The sequence below is a fragment of the Pleurodeles waltl genome, chromosome 3_1, assembly GCF_031143425.1.
Source record: "Pleurodeles waltl isolate 20211129_DDA chromosome 3_1, aPleWal1.hap1.20221129, whole genome shotgun sequence".
Taxonomy (NCBI): domain Eukaryota; kingdom Metazoa; phylum Chordata; class Amphibia; order Caudata; family Salamandridae; genus Pleurodeles; species Pleurodeles waltl.
The window spans coordinates 290,687,661-290,712,798 of NC_090440.1; the positions used below are offsets into that span (position 1 = coordinate 290,687,661).

At 44.5% G+C, this 25,138-nt stretch overlaps 1 protein-coding gene across 1 annotated transcript in view; it reads left to right on the forward strand.

Moving 5' to 3' along the window:
- The window catches only part of PRTG (protogenin), a 156,135-nt gene extending 131,514 nt beyond the window's left edge, over positions 1 to 24,621 (forward strand). The window contains exons 16-20 of the mRNA XM_069222426.1: positions 9,174 to 9,356; positions 10,128 to 10,248; positions 12,031 to 12,196; positions 13,121 to 13,225; positions 18,468 to 24,621. Coding sequence (XP_069078527.1) covers positions 9,174 to 9,356; positions 10,128 to 10,248; positions 12,031 to 12,196; positions 13,121 to 13,225; positions 18,468 to 18,860 — 968 coding nt within the window. The 3' untranslated portion in view covers positions 18,861 to 24,621. The remainder of the gene's footprint in view (positions 1 to 9,173; positions 9,357 to 10,127; positions 10,249 to 12,030; positions 12,197 to 13,120; positions 13,226 to 18,467) is intronic.
- The last annotated feature ends 517 nt before the right edge of the window (positions 24,622 to 25,138 follow it).

Genomic DNA, 25,138 nt, shown 5'->3' on the forward strand with positions numbered 1-25,138 from the left:
AAGAAACATTCAAAATATCATGCCCCACCCCACTTTGCAGCAACAAAATGTACAGGTCTACCGGCCCTAGCCTTGGCCGAAAACAATAACCTGCCGTTTCAGTTTGTTTAGTGATAGCAAATATATTTCAGTGAATTCACATTCAATCTAAGCTGCACATTTCTAGAAAATAACTCTTGAGATTTCTTTTATTTCTATCAGTGTCCGGAAGCGGTGCAGTCCCGTTAGCCATAAGAGTATGATACATATCACAGCGGGGGAGCGCGAGCTCAGAAATATGCAGACCAGTTGACGCTGGCCCCTCAGTGGCCCGTTTCACGGAGGAAGAGATGGTAAACTGGGCCTTTCTGCCTGCCATGAACCGGCTCGTTTTATGGGCTCCAAAGCAGGATGTCCCAGCAGGTGACAGAGGGAAAGCTATTAATTTCGATTTATTGAAAGCCAATAAGCACTGCAATCGCTATTCCTGTAGTTTGGCCTGTATTTCATTGGGCAAAGGTCATGGAAAAATTCTGGCAGCCTGACAGGTTTATAGCTGGGGCTCTACCATGCCAAAGGTTATGTCAAAAAGACACGTGATCCAGCTGTTGGGAGGATATGGGGAGGTATCTTGTTGCACAGTGCTCAGAAGGACTGTAGAACTTGCACATTATAAGCAAAGGTGGTAAATGCCTTTGTAGAGAGTTTTAATCACAGGGAGCCTCCTATTGACATATTGACAGGGGTCCAGAGCCAAAGCATTAGTGTGTTTGTAATTAGTAGGAGCTCATCACGACAGATACTGCCCATCAAGCCAGGTGCAGGGTGTATATTTAACAGCTTGTACATTTTAAAGAGCACACATATGGTGCATTGCTTGTCTTTCTTCCAGGGCCTACTATATGGACAGGCGTCTATATGAATGTATAAGAAATATCTAATTGCTTCACTTTCAAGTAGGGGTTTGGAAAATAACTCTTCAGTTCCTTCTCTGAACAAAGATCACAAACTGAAAAATGAATAAACAAATTAGTGAGTGCTTAATTGAAAAAGTAAGGGCAGGGTACATAGTTTTTCTTAGGAACCTGCTGTTGCCTCTTTCGAAAGCGGGTTTGCAGGATTACAATGCAGCCTGGGCATCACTCCTCCTCGTACTCTCTCCCAGCACCCCACATTTCCTGTCTCTTTAGTTTATTCTTGCAGCTCATTTTTCTTCCCTGCTTTCTCCCTTTGCCACTGTTTTCTCATTCTTCTTTTTCTCATTTTTTTCTTCATTTTATGCCTCTTTCCTGCCCTGAGTCAGTCTGAGGATGGAAAATAAGCCCCAATCAAATGATAGGTGCCCACCGCCTGCAGCCCCTGGTTCAGATTAAGCGCTGCATTCCAGTTTACTAAATACAGCATCAGCATGCTGCTGATGGCTATACTGCTGAACCTGACTTATAGGCATGAGCCGGAGATGAGGGTCACCAGGGAGAGGGCCTTTAACAACCAGTACAGCTCAAGGCATAATACTATAATGCTGCTAGAATGTTCCACCCATGAGGGGTAAGAATGTTGGAAATTTAAAAGGGAGAAACAGAAAACTGCATTTGGAGCAGAAGGCCTAGAAAAGCCATTATTGCCCCTGGGCCGCCCTGTTTCTTCAATGGAGCTCCCAACATTCCAGTGCTCTAAGGATATTTCCAACAAAAGAAATGTGGAGTGACGTACATGTAGGAGTTTGCATGATGCTTCAGCTGCAGTACTGTACTGCTGTATTCAGTAGGTTTCATACTAAGCATAGTGCCACAGTGAGGATCAAGATATACTTTCATTGCTGAAGAAGTAATGTACCCAGACATACATCTTCTCCTTTTCTTGACATATCGCTACAACTAAAGTATGGATTTAAACTGAAACACCAATGTTTTCAAATAGAAAAATGTTTGTAGCATGTGTTATTGTAGTTACACATGTTCTGCATACTCCTGACATCTAGTGTTGGGATCAGACGTTTGTAAGTTGTTTTTCTTCAAAGAAGTATTTCAGTGTCACACAAAGTTTCTGTGGACTGACCACCACCAGGTGTGTAACCTTTGACTATCCCCCAACAATGACGCCACTGCATGTGAGGCCTGCGTGACCTCCGTTCATAGAAAACCCTTCAATATTGACAGTATAAGCAGGAGGCACACCACAACATGCAATGACAAGCATCCTATTACCCTCCTGACGTTCATGGAACATCTTTCCCCTGGCGTAGAAGAAAGCAAGGAGGCCAGGCCTTCGGGCAATCAGCTCCAGCAGCTGACTCCTAGCAGAGGCCATCTTCTCCTCCGCTTCCGACTCGGAGGCCAAAGATCAGCAGGCTGCCATCGATTCTAAACTTTCTGGTCCTCGAATCAAGACCTCGGCAAGGAGCGTGAGTATAGCTGAAGCTGAGTCACACACCACGTCTTATAAGAAGCATCGAGTCAAGGCAGAACACCACCCTGGAGGGGTCTGTAGTTAGCTTTTTAACAAAGACGCACTATGAACGATCTGACTGCGCGTCTGCTCTCTGAGTGACTTCAGTGTCAGTTGTATAGTTTGCAGGCTTGGCAAAACGTTTGATCATTCAGTTGTGCGCAGTGATTTTTCAGAGAAGGGACTTGTTCCACAATAATGTCAGTTGAAAGATAAACCAAAACATATCCTACATTCTAGCCACCATTATTTGTTTTTGGTCCTTTGGCCCCCCATAAGAAAGTTGCAGCCTGTCTGTGGTATAACAGAAGTACCAGCATTGTGTCTCCGTTCAGGCGCATAATTTTACACGGGTGCCCCTATTACTGATGGTCAGGGCCAGATACATCTGTCATCTAAAAAGAATTGCCCTGTATCGGGGCCATGCGCATGTCTCCGATAGATGTGTCTTTGGAGTGCTGAAGGAACAGTCTAGTCAAACACAATAATTACGTTCACATCCACATACATGATCTCATAGGTGTTGGTACAAAGCTGCTGGAATGGAATGTGGAGTCAGAGGAGTAGACTCGGGTGAACACTCTGCCCCCAGAAATCTCGCCCCAATGATAGGCTGCTCCAGTAACATGTCACAGAGTATACCAGCGTAAAGCAAACTACACGAACCATTTATTCAATTTTAGATCCATTAAAGATAAACTAATGTTTCAGTCTGTACAGACTTGGAGCACAGTGTGAATGACAATGGACGCAGTGGCCAGAGCGTGTCCTGGGCTTTGGCTTACACCATGGCCTATATTTTTAGCAGTTGTCAGCATGCTTCGAGAGAGTACTAATTAGAAAAGCTCTGTCAATTCCCCTCTCTCACACTGGCAGCTGTTTGTGTGCACATTGTAAAATTCTCACCTTTGCAAGACTGCACCGGACTGAGATAACAATTCACATCTATCCACGAGATGCAATCTGGGTCAGTCCCTGAGATACATGGTATTGACCTGGGCTTCTAAGGAAAAGGCCTTATGTTGTGAGCTTAGTCAGTGATACTACTGGGCGAGCCATACCAAAGACAAACTGGTTGGCTTGTTGCACCTTAGCTACCCCTTAGCAAATCCCATAACCACTGCGGGCACACTGTGCCCATGTCACTTACAGGATAATTTCTCTTTCCTGGAACGTGTTATCAACTTTACCTGTGTATTCCTTTGGGCACCTGTCTCTAAAGAATACCATTATGGGAGTATTAACCTGGTTAGCCAACTGGAGTGCAGCTGGATTGGTTGCCATGGGGAAGCAGTAATAAGTAACCACTGACTGCCCAAGGTCTTCAATGAAAAGAATGTAAAACACAGACCACAGAAGTTCGATCCATAAATGCTAGTAACATAACATAAACAGTATAAAAGTGTTCGGTGCCATACCCTGGCCCCAGAAGGAACTGGTAACTTGTTATACCTATATAATTTTACCACCATTTTTACTTACCTGCAGTTGAAGACAAGGCCTTGTTTCTGCTGACATAGTATTTACTTCTTCGAGTTGTATGCGAGTTTCTAACCCATGTCCGCCTCTTAACATAAGCCTTGACTGCTCATCTTCCGTACCTTTGGGACTCGAGTGCCTGAAATGGAGTAACTCGGTTACCTAAGTGGAGTACTGTGTGCCGTGGAGACCACTGGGAACACAGCGGGCATTCGGTTGATTCAAAACCCTAACGGCATACCTTGGCGCTATCAAACACGGATGGCATCTTCCACTTTCAACAGGGAGCCCCTAACGTGTCCGAGTGCATTACTGTACATACAGCGCATGTAAGTCATTTGTAGTTTGGCCCCACAGGACCCCATCAGTCGAGTCCCGGATGCGGTGTGTCCACGTGCAGCAGTTGTGTGGAGCCGAGAACAGAGAGCTCTTGTTCGTCGCAGTGGCTGATAAACGAGGGACTGTTTGCGCAAGCAGAGCTTGTTTGCAGCAGGAACCATCTTCCCCCTGCTTCTCAGGGAGAGTTATTGCCTTAACACATCTTGACGGCTGTAAATCAGCGCAGATTCCAGAGCTGCGTGAGCAGGGCAGTTGGTTTCAAAGGAGGCATTGAGAAAGGCCCCGCAATATTTGAGCCTGACCTTTATCTGGTGGCGGTGTAAATATTACTCTCGGGAGGACACAGATGACTCGTGTTCTTCTCCGGGAAGTATCTTGTTGGAGAAACCGATGTGCTTCTAAAGTTTTAAACCCGTGTTTGCCTGAAACGCGTTCCTTTGTTTGAATTTACAGGCATATTTCACAGTTACGCATGGCTGTCCTTCTGTGCTTGTCCGTTTTATGTTACCGTGACTTGGGGGTCAGGCCCAAACGGCTCCACATGTCTGCGTGCAGCGTGATTGCGTGACGCAAGGTATTACCTGCTGCCGTCGCTTATTAAAGTTTAACTGTCTCTTGGGGTAGGGAAGGCCTCAGCATATCTGCTCTAAGTTTACAGGCTATAGTATCCGGCTCAGGGGTCTGTCCCACCCCCTAAGGATCTTTCACTGTCAGAGGCCCTGGACTCACTGCCCTCCTCTGTTCCAGGCTTCTGCATTACCATCATTTCCAGGATTCAGTTACTCTCCAGTGACTCCGTCTCCCCAGAGCCTTGTCCTTCATCTAGGGACCTTTTCTTTCTCTAGGCTCTGTAAGGAAACGCCTCTTCTCGTATGGTCACCCCCACGTTTTTAGCCTAATGCTACTGGTTTTCAACTCTGGCAGTGCATTGAGGCCACCTAACCAGACCAGAGCGTCTGTGCCCTCACCTTAAACTGCTTTGTTGAGTTGGCTCTTACCCAGTTGGCTGAGCTAACAACCTGTAAGTCCCTAGTAAATGGCGGGTATGTTAGAGGGTCCCCTCATGGATTGTAGCACTGGTTGTGGTACTTTTGTCTGGAACAGAAGTAAAATGGGACTCCCAACTCGCCATTTGCTGGCTGGAAGAACAGTTTAACTGCTGTCCCTATTTTGCTATTTAAAGCGATGACAAAAATAAGACTCCCCTCTCCCCCCTTGGTATATGTATTAGTCCTCCCTATAGCATATCTATTGAGTCTTGAGGCAGAGTGCAACATATTCCATGGGCAGAACATTTAACTTTTCATGTTTTGACAGTGATCATGAAGAAATGTCATTTCTGTTGTGGAAAAGCCTGGTCGCCCGATTGGCAAATGCAGTTACACATTGACTTCTCGGCTGTGCTAACTCTGGAACAGTGTAACCAAAGTGGATCATTCATGCATTACGCTGGACTTAATTCTCAGGTTGAATTAAATGTAACAAGTTGCAGTTTGTAACGTTAGCAAAGTTGCCACTTTGTTACCTTCAGTCCCCTTACTTGGCTGCACATGGGGTCTTGTGACCGAGACAGCTTTCTGCCCTCCTGGGGAGACATGCTAATGACTCCCATGAAAGGATGCAATAGGGATGTACTCTCGCAGGAGGTGTCTCCGCCCTTGAAGGGAGCCACACAGCTGTTGGCCCAGAACACGAGCTTCAAAGAAAAAGCTGGCTTTTAAGGGCAAATGGGCAACCCTTGGAAGATGGGTTGCTCCATTTTTTCAGACAGACAGGCTGGCACTTGAGACAGAGGGAAAACCTGTTGTTGAACCATTTTTCCAGGAGTGTGTATCCCCTTTCATAGCCACACCTCATGGTTAGGCCAGGAAGCTCCTAACGCCTGGAGGAGAGGGGTCCTACTTTATTGGACGCAGATACAATGGTGCCTCCTGGGATGCCCAGATGCCACACTTCGTAGGAAGTGCTCATCAGGTGGGAGGGGACCTGGTATTCTACTGGCTACCAACTGCAGCCTGCTCTGAGGGCCTTTTCTGAGTATAAGTAGGGAACCCCTGGCACCCTGAACTCGTATCTCAACTTGACTGGAAAAAGGACTGCCCTGCTGCACCATCTAACCAGCAAAGAGATGCTACTCCAGTGTGGACTGCACCTGCTGAACCTCGTGGCTACCAAGGAGAGTGACTGTGACTTTTATGTCCTGCTTGAGGAGTAGTCGTCTTCACAGCCCAGCCAAAGACAAGAGACTCAAAAGGTCAGTGAGCTGGTCTCCTGTTTACAGCACAGAGACATAACAGCTGAGAAGCCTACTGGGGTAAGTTGGTAGCCAAAAGTCTTCAACCCTCTGCAAATCGCTGCTGTGTGCAGCACCAGAAACCAGGACCCAATGCTCAAAGTTGCACTAAAGTTCACTGAGTCCAGGAGTGTCATCGAAGTGCAGATGGGACCACCAGAGTTAAAGCTATTTACCCAGGAAGGATTGGCCTGTTACCACGATATTGGGTGACCTGTAGTCCAGTGGCAGCTGGGCTCCTGCCAGCATCGAGAGGACTTTGAGGGGTGTCGTTACTGTGACCAGCACTGCCTCACCCCCTTCGTGGACCGAGGAGAAGTTGCAGCAAGACACCAGTCAACTGCATTGCTTCCACAGCATCCTTTGAGCATCTTCTGCAATATTCATCTCTTGCATCAGGACCAAGACTGTAGGAAAACATTGCAAAGAATAAAAGTGCTTGGAACTGACTAAAGACTGTTTCACCTACTGAGGTAACTGGGTCTGAGGAACTTGTTAGAGGACCTAACGGAGTTGGTCACCTAAAGTGACTTAGTGGCCGCATTACAGCTAGCCTAAACCTTTTGGTGAAAAAGTGTCCAAGTTTCGAATTAATTGAATTTGCCAATGCTTGTTCATGATTGAGTAAAATAACACGATGCACTGTATTTGTAAATTCTAGATCTCTGAACCCTCTGGTGGATCTTTGTCATTCTGGTGTCCTATAATACATGTAATTCCAGTCTGTTTTTATAAATTGGTGTTTTATTTCTTTGGAGTCTTTGTTGATTTCTTCTTCAATTGTTTTGGTGCTGTTTTAAAGCTTTACAGTTGTTTCTTTGAGTAAGCCTTGCTGCTCAGAGCTACAGCTACCCAGGGTTGAGCTGAAGGTTTGACAAACGAAACCCAAGGGTCCTAAAGGGGTTAAATGTATTACACTGTGAAGTCGCACAACCACTCTGTATAATGCACCTCATTTCCTCACACGCTCTCACTTTAAATGAGCTCTGTCACATTTAATTCCTGGGGCTTTGCAGCTAGGTTCTGTCATACTCATACATCAGTGAGTCTCTCATAGTACCCTGTCTTTTATCTAGAGAGTTGCCCCTCTGCCGGGGAGCAGTCACTCTCCCAGGAGTCTGTCGCTCTTAGAAGGCTCTGTCATCATCCTTAATTTTAGGGCTGTGCTGGGGTTCTCTTAGTACCTTAACTCTCTTAGTATCAGAGGTGGCTTTTAATGTCATGTAACTGTATTAGTATCACAGGTCTTGGTTAGTACCTGATGACTATGTCCAAATCTCAAGGATTTGTCAGCATAAACAGTCAGTCAGTAACCTAAGGCTTTAGTTTTGTCCGTTTTTGGGGGCTACTGAAATATGCAAGTCTATATGGGTATTTCTAAACACAGCATATACCCTCAGTGTAAGTTCTCTTGGCACTATATGGGGACGCAAATTATGGTCCGAAGAAAAGGCTGTAATTAGGCATCAAGCAGGCAGGCCTTGACATTTTTTTGGGGACATATGATTAGTCTGATTATTTCTGGAGTGTTAAAAGGTGAGGGTTCCACAGCCTTGCACGTTGATGTACGTAGGATCTACCACCCCAATCAAAGCTTCTCACGTTTGGAACCATGATGAGGAGGTTAGATGAAGACCATAAACTGTGCGACTCATTGGAAAGCCGAGGGCTAACTGCCAGGCCCCAAGCTGTCCATTTAAAGGAGATAAAACTGAGGTTGAAGGTGAGAAAAAAACGAGTTTTGTCAGAGGCCACAAGTGAAGGCCCTATGATATCTTCAGAAGTGGTTACTCCCTGCAGCCCCACAACTTTATCTAGGAAATAAAGTTGCTAATGTGTGTTAGCTATGGCTCATGCTCCACTTTCACCGAAATGGCAAATAAATGAGAGAGCATTTTTTTGAAGGTTGAGTTTTCGAAAGGGTTCTAACTGGACCTTTAATCTGCTCAGATTTCCAAATGTCTACAATTTTAAAAGAATAAAAAAGGGCCAGGCTTCAGTAAAATGAGTGGGTGGGTTAGTGGTCCCAGGATCAGACTGGAATGCACCAGGGAAAATACAGCTAGCTGGAAGTCATGCTAAACATGCATCCAGTGCAATCAGGAGATCTGTGCTGTCCTTGGAGCACTCTTTCAGAACAATGGCTTTCATTTCCACACTACTCTTGGCAGGTTTGGGCGTTCAAGGGTTCCATCACTACTATGGCTCTGTCAACCTCATTTCATTCCCAGTGCTCTGTCACATTAGGAGGACTTGAATGCTACGTCATACCGCTTGTCTCAAGACTCTAGTCAGAATCCCAAAGCCAAGTCCCAATACCAAGATCTGTTGGCACTTCGCCCTAGGGCTCTGTGAGTATCTGTAGGCTATGTCCATATAATTGACTTTGTCCGATAGTCTAGTCTGAAACTCTTATTTATACTTCTGCTTGTTTGACCTATAACTACACCAGCATCTTAAGCTGTGAACAACGTGTATCGCCTCGCTTAAGGAACTTATTTCTTGGTTCTTGGTGGAGCCGGGAATGTGCATCAGGCTCATGAGAAAGGAAGTTTTACCTTAATGCACTTGTAGCGTTTTAAGAGTATGATACATATGCTGTTGGTATAAATGCATCAATGTTTCTTATTTTTAGGAGCGATCACCATGGCTTTACTGGAAAACCTAGTGCCTGGAAACGTCTATGTTGTCAAAATTTCAGCCTCCAATGAGGTCGGAGAAGGACCTTTTTCGAACGCAGTGGAACTGTCCGTCCTGACCAAGGAAATGCCAGAGATAAGCCAAAAGTCAAAGCGGTTGGATTCTGCTAACAATGAAGGTGAGTACACGGAGCTCTGCTGCATTTCACAAGCAGAGGAAGTCTAGTGATGGCATGCACATTTAAGTACGTCCACCCCCAGACCCTCTACGAGGGCATCCAGCCATCCTCGCTGAGGGCATCCAGCAGTACCCACATCTAGGGACATCTAGCCATTACCCTTCTTTAGGGTCATCAAGGCATTTCCAGCTCCTGGGGATTCCAGCCTTTAACCATTATCCTGAATAATGTGGCAAAGATAATGGGTTTTTTACTTGAGCATGACGGGTAAAGGGCGAAAAGGAAAGTCAGTATCTTTTCAAATAAAATAATCATTCATGCATTATCCCCATAGTACATACCCGTGTTGATTTGAAATAGCATTTTTTCAAAGTTTTAACTTCCATTTTGTATTATTTTACTATGAGGCTCTTCACGCTGCCAATCTTCTGCTATTATATAGAGAATGTAAGTAGATGAATACTCTTGGCTGTGCCTCTTCCTCCAGGGCCAAACGTACCCCTCATATTTATTAACTGTTACCCAGTGATATCCCATCTAGTGCTGGGAATACATCTCTTGTGTTCTTCTAGTGAAAATGCCCACTTTGCATAAATTATTTTATTTATGAATTTTAATCAAAATGTCAGTATAAAAAACAGGGACTGCGAGTTAAGTATCTTGCATTTCCTTTGCCAGATTGAAGCCTTCTTGCAGTGCAGCTTTGATTACTGTTGTGTAAAAGCCGAGGTTTTTGGCATGCTAAGGTTTGTTTTTCATCTAATGTTGCAGGTTTTTCTGGCTACTATTCCCTGGACCAGAAGTCGATGACTGGGATCATTGTGGGAGTCTGTATAGCACTGACCTGCATCATCCTCTGCATCCTTATCCTCATCTACCGGAGCAAAGCCAGGTAATCTTCGTCCGCTGGGGGTCTTTGTGGCTTTGAACCAGGAGGTTTGTAATTGTTGTACTGTACATGGAGCAACAGATCCCCTAGTTCACTAAATAGGGTTGTGCAATCGATTATCCCATCAGAAGTGCTTTAAATGAGGCTAGACACACAACAATATATGAAAGAGAAAAGAGGGTAGTAAGGGTGAGAGGCGCCGCACCTCTAGGTAGTAAACAAAAAAATGTTTTTGATTTTTTTACAGAATACAGAAGTATAAGCGAAGTTTGGTGCAAAGCGGCCCGGTGCCTTACTACCCGGTAGGCACCAAACGGGTGCTAGAAGTACCCTAGAACAAAGTGGGACAAGATGGCCACAGCACACAGAGAGTAATGTCCAACAGTAAAACGAGAATAGGTAATCCTGGTGTCGTAATTAGTTGGGAGAAGTATGAAGTTGAAGCGAGTCTCAAATCCTGTTTGCAGATGGTATCTTTATTTGTAAGTGTTAGAAATCATTGAGTCATCATGGAGATACAGCCAACACGTGTTTCGTCACACAGGTGACTTCATCAAGGCTGGGGCAGTTAGCCAATATGGGTGATGGTAGTACTTGGTAGAGAAGTTGCTCAATGATTGATTGAGTGGGCTTAGTATAGTCATAAAGCTGTAATTAGTATGGCTGCGCCAAGCAGTTGTAGGTGCGTAGGTGGGGAGCTTGTATGATACTGCAGATAGAGGAGACCGCCATTCTGCTTCCCGGTTATGGTGACAGGCTTATCAGGGCCTCCTCTATCTGCAGTATCATACAAGCTCCCCACCTACGCACCTACAACTGCTTGGCGCAGCCATACTAATTACAGCTTTATGACTATACTAAGCCCACTCAATCAATCATTGAGCAACTTCTCTACCAAGTACTACCATCACCCATATTGGCTAACTGCCCCAGCCTTGATGAAGTCACCTGTGTGACGAAACACGTGTTGGCTGTATCTCCATGATGACTCAATGATTTCTAACACTTACAAATAAAGATACCATCTGCAAACAGGATTTGAGACTCGCTTCAACTTCATACTTCTCCCAACTCATTACGACACCAGGATTACCTATTCTCGTTTTACTGTTGGACATTACTCTCTGTGTGCTGTGGCCATCTTGTCCCACACAACAATATATTTCTAGGAGTAAGACGTTGTTGCAAAGCTGACTCCTGGAAATGAAGGAGTAGGTGATACCTAAGCCTGGAGTAAGACACAAGCAGTCACACAAAAAGCTTTGGTGATCGGGTCTGATTATTCACATGCAAGTCACATCTAAGAAAGGAGTAAAACATAACTACTCCTAGAAAATAAGCTTTGTACCCTGAAAAAGGTTGCAGGGATGGGCAGAGCGTGACCGCCAAGCAGCCAGTGGAGCGCCGCTACATTCAGCTACTTGGCTTGAGGGAGGGAGAGTGGGATCCTAAAAGAGGGTATAAGCAGGTTGTTCCATACTGTCGGTCACTAAGGGGGTCTGAGTGGTCAGCCTCCTGGCTAGACTGAGAACGGAGTCCTTGAGAGGGAGAACCGAAGCTAGAACCAGGCTGCTCTGTACCGCTAGGTGACATAAAGCACTGATGCTCTCAGCCAGATACCTAGACTCAGTGCTGGCAGAGAGACCTAGCCTTGTTCCTGGAAATGGCTACAAAAGATGTATTTGAGTTGTTGGGTGTTTTAATTGATTGCTTTCATCATGTGCCATTGATTCATTTATAGAAGCCTACAGATTCCCGTTGACATTTCCCCCACTTCTTTTACAGGAAAACATCAGCCCTTAAACTGGCCCAGCAACGGAGCGAGCCCCTTCCCCGTGCTAGGATCGTATTGGCCCATCCGAGTCAACTGGAAAAGGCTCTGAGCCAAGTGGAGGAAAACGGCGAATCCTTGATGCCGATGATAGTTGGAAACAACTTCATCGATGCAAAGGTAACGTGAGGATGAAACTTACTAGATGATCCCTGCGCCTGGTGCCGCGCGTGGTTAATATTTGTTCTACATTCAGTGGTGGTGGGTGCAGGTGGATGCTGGCTTCTACCTAAATCAAATTGGAGTTTATCTTGGCCAACCAGATGCTGTCAGACGTGCATGTGTAGTTGAGCGACTGCATCCAGGATTGGGCGGCATTAAATGTGCTTCCTTGCCACTCTGAGCTGAGCTCAGTTAGCCACTGATCGGCAGTCTAGAATTTATATAGAGTGTAGCTGCCACCAGAGCGCTATGGGAGCACTCTTACTGCCTCGAGTGATTACCGGCGGAGCCCCGTGTTTGAGAGAGATGTGCTTGTAGGATGTGCTCCATGGGAAGAGATTTGTGAACTCTCCTGCCAGGTGTTCTTCTGTCTGCAAAGCCAAGTAATGATGATGGTACGCATGCAAATGTATGCGTGGTAAGGGTCCAGATTTCACGTTGTGCCTAACAGTGATGGTGAGCTTGTGTCTTAAGTGCTCCCGATTTTAGCATGTTTAGAGACCTGAAGCCCTGGAGATGAAGTGCTTTGGCCATCAGGGCACAGTTCTAATCTGGACCTTCGCACCAGACAAGACTGAGTCCTGCTGATTTTGAGCGCTAGACCCACCTCCGTGGCTCTCGGGTGCCCCGAGCAGTGCCTAGCTAGAACAGATCTGGGGTACACATATATTTGGTGCGGAGTCCTTCATCGGGGATCGCGCTGTATTTCTAACAACCTCATTAAGGCTTAGGATAGCAACACCAGAATGCACCTGGGGTGTAAGATGAAAGGCCGTGAAAGAATCTGCTGTTTTGTTTGTGACTTGCGTTGTATGTTTCGTGCCTGTGCGCGTGCAGGAAGGTTCAGAAAGGGAGAAACAAAAGTTTATTATTTCCCCCCAGGGAGGATCCGATCTGATCATAAATGGCTACGGACCAGTGAAAGGGGACACCAGAAATAAAAAGTGGCTGTTTTTCAAAGATTGTCGGAAGAACAGATCCGCCGAGGTACGTGAACTCAGTGTTGTTCTGTTGCAACCTTATTTTACTAATTGTAGTTAAATCCTAGAAGATTGCCATGGAGTGACTTCTCACCATGTAGAGAGCGAGTGCCTTTTAAAAATAGCACATCTTTTATTGTGTATCTCCAGACATTGCTAAACTTCCCATTTTAAATAACGTCTGTTCGCTGTAGCCTGGAAGCAAGGATGTCGGGGAAAGACTAAAGACATGCACACTAAGTGCAAACGTGGATGACCATTTTTACGCGCACACCAAATGCACTGGGACTTTTGGTTTTTCCCCACTGTGCATCACTAACATGTCACTGCAAGCGTGAAGGTGTATGGTTGGCGACCTCCCTCGCCTGCTCCAGAACAGTCGATTTAATTTGTAACATTGAAATATTAGCAAAACATTTTCTGCCACCACACTTCTGTCAATATTGGCATAAAAGGTGGGTTTAAAAGGAGTCCACTAAATTTACAGAGGCATTTATTTTAATGAGGCATTTGTCTTCTCTGTGTGAATTCCACGCATGCATTTGGAATTTTGGATTATGGTGGACAATGCAATGGCTGATAGATTGGTGGAGCACTGCCATCTTGTGGCATAGATTAATAATACCACGAACATCCGTAGTGACATTGGAGTTCATAAATTCTAGCTAGAACAGTGGTTCCCAGCCTGGGGTCCGGGGACCTCTGGTGGTCCTCGACTGATTAGAAAATTAACTGATATTAACAGATTCATCAAGTGTATATAAAAAGTGGCTAAACGTACGGCTGAAAATTTAAAAACGTACTGTAAATGTCAAGGAATTAAAAAATCGAGGCTAAAAATTAAATTAGTATTCTCACATTGATTTGTGTGAGCAGTGCAGATGCATCATATCCAGTTAGGGTTAGTGACACTTGAAAGTGGTGAGATGTAAAAGTTAAAGAAATGGCCGCCCCCACGCCCCTTATTGTTTGTGGTGTGGGGGTCTTATCAGTGCCTCTTCATTGTGTGGACATCGCTCTGGTGCATCCCACTGGTGTGTGCTTTGTGATGTACTGCATATATCTCGCCTCTGGTTTGTTTTTTAGGCATTTTCCATTGGTGTAGTCTGTATACTAGTGCGTACCTCTATTGAGCGGTATGCATGCTTTTAAGTGGTACACAAAATGATGCATATATTATGCAGTATGTGTTGGTAGTCATTACTGTGGGGGTAATTGTGATGCGCACACATCTTTACTTTACAATCTTTACAACCTGTATTGTCTCTGTGCCTCCATATACTTCCTTAGTTATTTAGTGTGAAAGATGGTGAAGATTATGTCACAGGACTTATATTTCATTTCTCCCTACCCTTCATGTGCCTTGTGCACACTGTCCCTCGTGCACCCTGGCTTGTGTCCTTCATGTCCTGTGCTGACCCCTGGACCCTTCTTTGTGTGAGAGGGTGGGTGCTACTGGATGACCTGCACAAGAGATTCCTGTAACACCAAGCTGCCATAGGGGCTGCGATGAGGTGGCCAACAGCTGTAAACCTGTGCCCACCCCGTGATCTGGGCACCCTAGCCCCCAAGCTGGTGTGTACATCCACTGGTTGGTTCAGGCCTGCTAGATCCTACCCTTAGTGTTGTCCAGGTGTCCCTGCTTTGGGCCCCTCTGCTGCTTGGCGGTGAATTTAGTAGTTGAGAACCTGCCAAAAGGGCAACCAGGGGCCAGGAGGTCATTCGCAATCCCCATCCCCTCTGAGTAAAGGACTAAATGTCTGTCATAACAGATCTGTACTAGCATCAGAAAGCTGTACGCTGTCCTTGTGGAACATGCCCTCGCCCTTCAAAAATTTGTGTGGGATATAAAAAAGACGCCCTAGACCAGGGCACAACTTGACCAATTCAGAGTTCAATCGCCGCATGGATACATTGATAGTCCGGAACTTTGTCTCTACCCCAGTTGCAGCGGGGCTCCATGTGCTACCACGCAGTAGTTGCCTCTGTAAAATCTTTTGCGAGCTGTGCAAGTTCTTAAAAATTGCCTCCCTAAGGGCCTTTTGCCCCAGGTTTACCATGTCGTTCCCTCCAAAATGCATAATTTAAAGGTCTAGGAACTGAATTCCCTTACAATCCTATGCTATCTTGATCAGCTGCTGTAACTGTGTGATGCTCAGGCCTCCGATTCCACACCACTGAAAGGACACGTCTCATAAAGGTGCTGGTTTGGGCTTACAGAGCTGTTGCAAACTGTAGGCGGCCTGCCGGATGAAGGTTTGACCAAGAACCCACACTACACAAGACTGCAATCTACTAGAACAGAAAAGACAGAAGAGTGAGAACACAATAATACAGTACGATTGCACAGTCATTGTAAGTCAGGGCAAATGTATCTTTTGTAAGACATTTATGACCAGTGGCCTATTTTTTTTTTGTAACCTCCTCGAATGACATGCCTGTGCCTGCGTCCACTGTGGCCACACCTTTTCTAAACGAATGTTAAGAATAGCTGGTCGGATTGACCCCGGCTGCCCGAAGTGTGGCGGACAAGACTGCTGAGAATTGATAGCGTGATAAGCACTCCCCATTACGCCGATCACCTCCGCTGTGCCCGCTGCCAGAAAGGCAGAGGTCAAGGAAGTGGGCACCTAAATACTCCCCCTCCCCAGCGCGGCACAGGCAGAAATGATGCAACTCTATTACTGCCCCCCTTGTCTCATGAGGCGTGGGGGCTGAAGCAGGTTGGCCTGCCTTACGCCGAGATGGCACACAGTGGCCCGGGTCCTAAACACCACACCACCCTGATTGGGGTGTTGCTCTGTCCATTCATCCAGACCAGGCATTGCAGACACGACAGCACCTGTTCTCATCCTCTACGCCCACCAGCTGTGGCAGCAGAAAGAGATACAGCAGCACCCTCGCACAGCCTCCTATCTTTTTATTTACCAGTACAAAAAATCTGCTTCAAATGTGCATATTTTTGAAGTCGGTCGACATAAGATTGCCATATTTTTATCAGACAAATCTCTGACACTCCCCATGTCCGTAACCCCAAGAGCGTGTGTGGTATGTGAGCCTTCCTCTAGTGAAATTATCGAGATTCACTTACATCTAAAACAGGGTCATGATGTGCATCACAGCCTCTTGTGCAGTGCTCTTACGGGAGTGATGGCAATACTCAGGAGAATGGCTATAAAAGGGGTCAGTTCAGCCCACTGTAATGACACTGAGAGGCAGTGGCCAGTGGGTAACGTTTTGATCTACTGCCACCTGATTTCTACTGATACACCATGGTGATAGTGTTAAGCTTATAGGGATGCCCAGTGCTATGCCCCCAGTAAGAAGCACAGTTTTTTAGGGAGTCTAAAAGTCAAGTATGTGACAACTGTGAAGCTTCCTTAGAATATAAGGTACCTTAAGGGGATAAATTAGCTGCACCAGAAACAGGGGCCTAAGTTATCGTCATCCCCTTTATAGTGAAATCAGTGCAGGCCTGCTCTCTTTGACGAAAAATTATTGTCCCATTATGTAGTGGACTAGAAAATGCAAATTTGAGCCAAGTTAGCAAGGGCCCAATCAGTTATAGGTGAGAGAGGTATTTCTCGTATGTGAAATGACCTGATTTAATTGCGATAATGTATTGGGGCTGCTGGCGTTTAGATGATGTTTGTCAAAGACGGCAGAGATGGAGGAGATGTAATTGGACTGTAAAGAACTGAAAACGGATTGTGCTGGCCTTTGTATTTCCTTTATGTCAAATTGAAAAGCCACCTCGTTTTAAAGCAGCAGTAAGAGCACAAATGGATTGTAGATTAGATAATGGAATCTTCCAAACTGGAGCTCGCTCCCTGATGCTTGTGCCCAACTCTATGCCCTTCTTTTTCACCAGATTTGTAGGTGTCCAGCGCCACTGTCTCTCTGAAGTCCAGCTCCCCGAAGTTAACACTGCTAAGGTGGTCCTCTCAGCCTTACAGGCTGCCAGCACGCACTTTAGGACCCCAGACTCCGTGCTGCCAGCAAGTCCGATCTCACCCAGTTGTGCCACTAGCAGAACAACCAGTTGAACAGCCTGACCAATCCTGGAGCTGCTCTCATGCTGTCTTCAGCATGAGATAAGCGCCAGGATTGGGTAGAGCTGGCTAACCCAACGCTCCTGTGCAGAACAGGAGCCTGTGTCTGCGATCCGCCGAGCTGATTAAAACCACTCGGATTGGTGCAGTCTGAAGTGCACATGACGGGCTGGCTGTCGCAAGATAGTCTGCATTCAGACCTGCGCACTCCGCACATTACTTGTTAGTTATCCCTGCCCTGCTGCCAATAATCATGAATCATCCCCGCCCTGGCTTACACTCCATCTACAACAGAGCTGGGCACAGTAGTGACGGCACTTTAAAAGAAAATGGTATTAACTGTTTTGTTAATTACATTGGTTGCTGCACTAGCAGCAGGCGGGGCAAACCTCCTCCACCTTAAAGGAGGAACCGTCCCTGATCAAACAGAATATAGTATGATAGTATGGAGTAAGTGTGGCTTCAGTTGAATTTAGAAAAGCTCCAACCTTCCTATTAAAATTATTTTTATATTTGTTTTCAAATTAAATAAAATGTGTTATCATTTGTGTATGTGTTTGTGACAAATGCTTGTTTCTGTATTTTTTGTGTATTGTTTTGAAGATCAAATCATCCACAACAGTGGTTCCCAACCTCTGTTCCGGGGACCCTTGGGGGTCCGCAAAGCCTTTTCAGGGGATCTGAGACTGCTTAGAAAATGAAATAATATTAACAGATTAGCCTCTCTCCCTCCCCCCCCCCCCCCCCCCTTCTATAATGACTCTGGGGGAGAGGGGGTACCCAGATTTCCATAAAGATTCACTGGGGGTCCCCGGGCTCCAGTAATAATAAAGTGGGGGTCCACAGAAGTCAAAAGGTTGGGAACCACTGATCCACAATGTTAGGCAGGGGTCCACGGCTTCCAGTAATGAATCAGCAGGGGATCCCCGGTTTCCATAAATAATTCAGTGGGAAGGGGGGTGGGGGAAGCACATAAGTCGAAAGTTTGGGAACCACTGTTCTAGAACACATGCTTTTAGAAAGTATTAACACAAGCTGTTAAACTGAAACATTTCTCCTTCAGCTCTACGTATATGCATTTCAAAAGTATATGTTTGAACTTTACATTCCGAAGCTTTTTAAATTGCACATTGTGTTTTGATATTTGAGAACAAAACCGCCTTATCTCTAAACTGATTTTTATTTTTGCGTTTGCAGCCCAAGAGGAGAGCTGTGAAAACAGTGTGCCTGTACCAGGCAGGAACAGCAGTATTGATTAGCGAGGCTGATTCCCCGGTGTCGCCTGGTCAGCCCACCTTCCAGGTGGGGTACCGCCTTACAGCCGACACGGAGCACTCGGCCAACAGCGATGGAAGCCATGAAACCGGCGACTCGGGGAGATACTCGCACAGCTCCAGTGACGAAATACACATGTACTCAGTACTGAGTACGACCCCGCCGACCCCCAGTTCTCTTACAGGCAGTGAGTATGGGGAGGGCCAGGCATCGAGTGCCCGTGACCCTCCCCTGGGGCCTGAACAGACTACCTCTTCCACTCTCCACACGCAGGCCACCGAGTCGGTTCTACAGAGGGACGAGCTCCCGGCCTAGCCCCCCTCGGGCCGTCTTCAGCGTTCGTCTGTTCAGAGGACAATGAACACCAGCCGAAACTGAGCCCCAGAATCTCGACCACGCATCGGGTTCTTCAATTCCGCTGGGATGTTCGGTTCTGTTTTTTGTTTTACTCACTCACCTTGAATGTTCGCGTGTCAGGAATGTGTAAGAACAGTTACAGATTCTGACTGGGTTTCTAGAAATCCCCATCACTGGAGCAGAGGGAGCTCGTTCACGCCCTTTGCTGGATATCTACCTCACTTGGCCAAGTGGTGAACTGAAAACTGCTGCTTTACCTCATTCGTGTTATAGTTGACTCCAGCTACACAACAGATGATACTTCCTAGTGGTGTTTTATTTTTTTATTTTTGTTGTCGTTCAATGAATGTTTGCTCCAAGGAGTTGTCTGGGCAGAGTGAGGAGGCCACTGACTAGGAGCTCTGACTTCAGCATTAGACCTTTCAGATAGGAGACAAGCCCAGCCGTGCTTACCCGACAAAAACCACGCGGGGAGAAAACCGCGCCATTCGCAAAGCGGGATATTTAACCCTGCACGCAGGCCTGTAGGTGCTGTGTGCCAAGGGACCTCCTTTGAAAAGGCCAAACTGTGCCACTTCTCAAAGTAGTGTTACCATTCCCTTCCTATCCAAGTCTTTATCAAGTAATAACAAAATGTCAAGATGGGAACTGGGTAATAATCAGTCGTGGAATCTTAATATTGTTCTACTTTTGAGTGATGTTTCCTTTATAACCTAAAACCTCTGCCAGAAAAATAGTTGTACATACAAGGGGCCTAGAAGAAAATGTCCACATTTCTTCTAGGATTTGAGTTAGGATAATACTTTTCTCAGTTAGACCTCGAACTGCTGTAGAGCCCCATTATCATAACAAGACTTTACCTCTAAACATATAGACTCAGTGAATGAAGCTTTAAATACCTTCGTACTTCCCAGCAACCGTGCCTTCCCTTATGTTAAAAAAATGCAACCTTGCCTTATCCTCGTTGGTATAAATGAAGTTGCTTCGAAGTGCATAAAGATGCCTTAATGTTGGGTTTTAGCGAAACGTTTGGACTCTAAAGTGATTGCCATTCCTGATTGTATCTTGGGGTGTGTGTGTGTGTGTGTGTGTGTGTGTGTGTGTGTGTGTGTGTGTGTGTCCATTGTTATTCACAGTATACTCAGGGCCCTTATTCCTGGCCTCAGTAGAGCAGGTGTTCATTAAAGTCCCATGTGCCTCATTCTTCTAGAGCTCAGTAGCAATTGTTTGTAACTTTCCGTTTTTCTTCTTTGGTCAGTGAACTATCAGAGCTCCGAGTGAATGGTCTTCTGGAAGGATAAAATTCCGGTCTCATGCCCTGACAACTCCTGTTTTATACTACCTCCTCTTAACGTTATTTTAGTGTTATACGTTTTTCCTGGACTCAGGGAACAACTTTTTTTTTTTTTTTTTTTTTTTTTTTTACTTTAAATTTGCCCTTTGGAAACTTGGGCAGACTGACAGGGTATCACGTTAATTTTTTTGTTAATAGAGATATACTTACTTTGGACACACGTAGTAACTATTTTATAGAATTATGTACCAGTACATAATCACATATTCATACAGAGTCTTTGAAGGAATAACCTCATACCAAAGAATCTTCTCTAAAAGGAAGTGAAAAAGAGTTGCATATTTTATTCAACAAAATTGTTTGTTAAAAGTATAGGTTAAAGATCCTCTTGTATAAATAGTTACTTACCAAAAAATAGGGCTTATATTCATTGTAGTAGTTGAATGAATAGAATAGAATAGATGTATATTTCTGCAATTGTTGCCAGATTTCTTGTTACTAGAACACCTAAAGAAATTTGTACATATGTCCACCAGCAGAAAGCTCCAAAGATTTCCAAGTGTAATTGCTTTGGTTTCTTCTCTTCAGCTTGCGGTCCTTGAACAATACAGTATTAGAAGTCATATTTTTGGAACACAGTAATCCGCTTGTTAAAGAAGAAATCCGATTCCACCAAAGATGTATTTTTTTGGTCTCATCTAGCAATATTTTTAGTTCACAGCAAAATACTTTTTTGTATTTACCAATTGCGTGCTTTCTGATGAGCAAAGAATACCTCTGTAAAGGCCTTCGTGCAAGGGTAACCAGTTCTCACCCAAAGACTTGTTTGCTGGAGGTTTGGGTAAAGGTTGTTGGTTCATATACAGTGAAGCATTGGAACATCACCCCTCAGCCTGGTGAAGACCAAAGACTAGTTAGCAAGATCTAGGCCTCATAATCATCATGAAGTTAATGTCGCTGATAGATGTAAGAAGGGACCCCTTCCATTATCGCCAAAGACATCAGCGACTAACTCTACCAAAGACCTGTCCCAATAGCTTGCTGTATATGGACTGAAAATTCCTTCTATTCAAGTACTTCATCAGTACAACAAAGAAAACCAAAGATATTTAAGGTTACCTTTTGCATGGTAGGCAAGCAAATCAAAAGTTTGTGTTATGTTTTGTGTGTTTCTTTTTATGTTAACCAACCTTAGTATACGTCTCCAGAGCCTCTGTACATGTCCGATCATAACACTCCTTTTTTGTGACATCCAGCACGACATCTCCAGGCCCTTTTGTACATGTCAGATGTGCACACGTCCTATTGTTGGACATGGAACACTTTCAACAAGCAACACTGCTTCACATTTCTGTGCTTTAGCAGCAGCTGGACAATGGACATTCTGGAGGCCCAGTCTGCTCGGCACTGTGCAGTGTCTACTGTGAACAATGGATGAAATACTGCATATTTCGGAAGCGTATGTTTCTACATCACGTGGGCAACTTTGGTGGCCAGCCAGGTTTTGTTGGTTAATCAAGACACATTCCAGTGCAAAAATGCAGTGACTGCAACATTGTTTTTAAAAATAAAAATTGCATCCCAAAGCTGCAGATATTTCTGTATGCTTGGAGGATTTCCGTGGTGCTTGTCGCTCCTGCTTACACACCAGTTGTGCTAAACTGTGAACTCTACATGAAGAAATTGGTTTGGATCCACAGGAACCGGGTTCTGGAGATGTACAGGCTCCCCGTGTCTTATATTGCATTTACATACATTTTCAAAGATGAACCTGGCTTTGGAATTGTTACATTTTTTTAAACTGATATTGACTGAATGTTTTAAAGTGCAGACGATTCAGAGTTGTTGTCATGTACGCATAGAAAGGGTGGCAGTCTGCAATCTTTATTTATGAACAATAACGATTTTTAACCCAAATTGTGAATTGTATGTGGTTGTTAAGAATACTGAACAGGTTTTTTTTAAAACAAGTTTGCAGTTGTTTAACTGCAGCATAGAAATATTTTAGATGCACTTTGGATAGGTGTGAAAAAATATGGAGCTCTCAAAAAATGGCACTATCTGTTCTCTGCATGACTGTTGAACCAATAGAAGTATTATCAGTTATACATTCCACCGATTTAAATTCCAAAGTAGTCTGATACTGACCATTATTACTGTCCTGCTAAATTAGATTAGTTCATTTCTTGTCTAATTAGTTTTCATGTAGCCTAATCCTCTTAAAATAACTTGCGGTGGCTGACCATGGTACAGTCATTTATAATTAAAAATATTTCACTGACCATGACAGATTTTCATGATTCTTACTAGCTACATTTTTGCAAGGTCGGAGTTGTAAAAATATTCTAGGGCTGGCTTGTTTAATACATACCTGGTGTTACAGTCTCTCTTGTATTAGACAAGCCTTGTTGTAAGCTGTGCGTGGTAACAATGAAGGGAGCTTTAAACTTTGAAACCGGATCGAGTGCAGCAATGGCAGGTTTTTCAAAACAACTCAAATTAAGAAAAGGAAGGTCTTGGGATCGTGCAGCCCGCAAAATATTTAATAGTGGTTTTAGACTAGCTCCCCAGGACGCAGGTCAACTTTGTAATGTATTACTAATCTGTGAGCAAGTCCCGGTGGCACATCATTTTTCCACACGTCTGATCAACGCTCCAAAATTAACTAATTTCTAAAACGGCTATGTTGATGCTTAATAATAACCACGCTCATTTGGCCGAATTGTAATCTGTGTGAAAGATACCGGCCTGATGACATATTAAAATACAGCTAACCCGTAGATAGAGTGAGCCCTCGGTCCCAGCAGGGCCATCGGAGGTTTTCTAGTCGGGAAATGTGTTAATGCATTATACAGTGCCACAATAACTCCGGGTTCCATCAAGTTATTGTTAATTGAATTTGCTGGACTTCCAGACTGCCTTGTTTTTATGCGTACATGGCACCACAACGTGATTTTAGAGAACTGTACACGAAGCATTTGTTTATGTATGTAAACATTTTATGGATTTTTTAAAATTTTGTTTTTAAGTGTGAATTTTCTTTTAAAAGCCACGTCGGCGTATGGGTCCCCTAGATTATTGCTGCTTACTTTCCTTTTTCAAATTGTGGTTTACTCTCGTAAGCAGTGCTTTCCAGTCACCTTTGGGAAGTGGGATTCTGTTAGGTCTGGGAAACCTGTGAAAGCAGAGTGGCATCTGCAGAGGGCAAAATATGCCATATTTAAATAGTATTTTAAAGGAGAAGGGCAGATTACTTTACCACCGTATTGGAACACCAAAGCTACATGAATGACATTGGCTTTGCTTTGATGCAATCACTGGAAAATATAGACACAGCATAAGGAGGGGATATGATAGGTCTCCCTTTGTCAACAAATCAGCCTGTACTGCTATTAAAGCAAAACAAAATTCTCACAATTATATATCTGGAGTGTAAGAAAAGTAACATTACCCACAAGTCCAGATTATCTCGTCTTCGACACTGCTGACTAGAGAATTGCTTGTTTGATTACACCAGGCAAATCGCAGATGTACAAAGATGGGCCCACGTGGTGGATCTGTTCTGTGGTACCTTCTAGGACACTTTGTAGTCCATCTTTCCTGGCCCCTCTCTAGGACCTAGTGGATCTGCTGTGGCGCCTTTTAATAAGAATCTGGATGGGTGACCACTGGAAAATCGATGTAGAGTTTGGTGGGAGTAGGCTATAGATGTGGCTTGATCTCATCCCCCTCAGTCTCAGAACCACGCTCCGTGCTCGCTCGGTCAGTTTGAGCAGTCTGATGGACAAGAAGGCATGCCATATTAACAGTCCCATATTTAAGCAACATTTTACTGAGTAAATGCATAATTTTAACAAGGAAATTAAGAAGCAGCAGGCTATGGACCCCCGCCCACACGCTAAATGAAGCTGAGTCTTCCATTTCTAGGAAGCGGCTTTTAATGGGGAAGACACTTGAGAGAAGTGGAGGGTTCAGTCAGGTATCTCATATTGTGGTGTTCTGAATTCTCTCACTGCTTATACCTTTTTTTCTTGTAAAGGATACAATGGCTGTCTTGTAATGGGAGAAGGGGCTGAATTATTTTAATTTTATATTTAACTCAGGGGATCGGCCCTCTTAGCCCACTTACAGGTGGAAGCCAGCGTATTCCTTGAATTTTGAATGTATCTTCCCACTGTCTTGTTTTTACATACCTTTTTCTTTAATATTGTGGGTTTTTTTTTGGTTTTTTTAATTATTTTTATTATAGTGTTCACTATATGTTTTCTAACATGTTTTTTTAGGGCCGTTTACGTACTGCCCCAGCGATCATGCCAAAAATGAATAGAAGTTTAAATGCCAAAAATGTTTATGGAACCATTGTAAAATTAGTGTGATTATAAATGGATTGCACAGTTTAAATAAAAGTTTTCTTACTGAAAAGTACATTCATATCCTTTTTCTTATTTGATTGTTTTTGGGCGAATTGGGTGTTTGTTTGTGTTCATGTACGGAGTGCATGTGTATGTATGTGCGCACTAATGCCTGTGACTCAAGTTCAGGAACCCATCATTCCGTTAGCTGCAGTTTTGAAGCTTTGGAGGTAATAGACACTGAACTTTCTCTTATATCTACGTCCTTGGTTCCCAAAGTTTAGAATATCTCTGTCCTGAACATGGGACTGAAATTGTTTAAAATCTTTTAAAGCGTATTCAGTGTGTAACCTAAATCCTCCTGGTTGCATAGGTCCTGCCTTCTGCAGGCGTTCCCACCATGTTGGGGTGTGGAGGCCTGAAAGGACTAGAGTCACTGTTATGACCCTATTGCAATATTTCACCGAGACACAGTTAAAGCCCACTTCTCTGAAAGCTTTAGCTAATAACTGCATTATTGTCGCTTGGAAAGCCCCTGAAAATCAGATTTTAGTTTATTTTAAGGGTGCCATACTGTGTGTTTCGCCTTC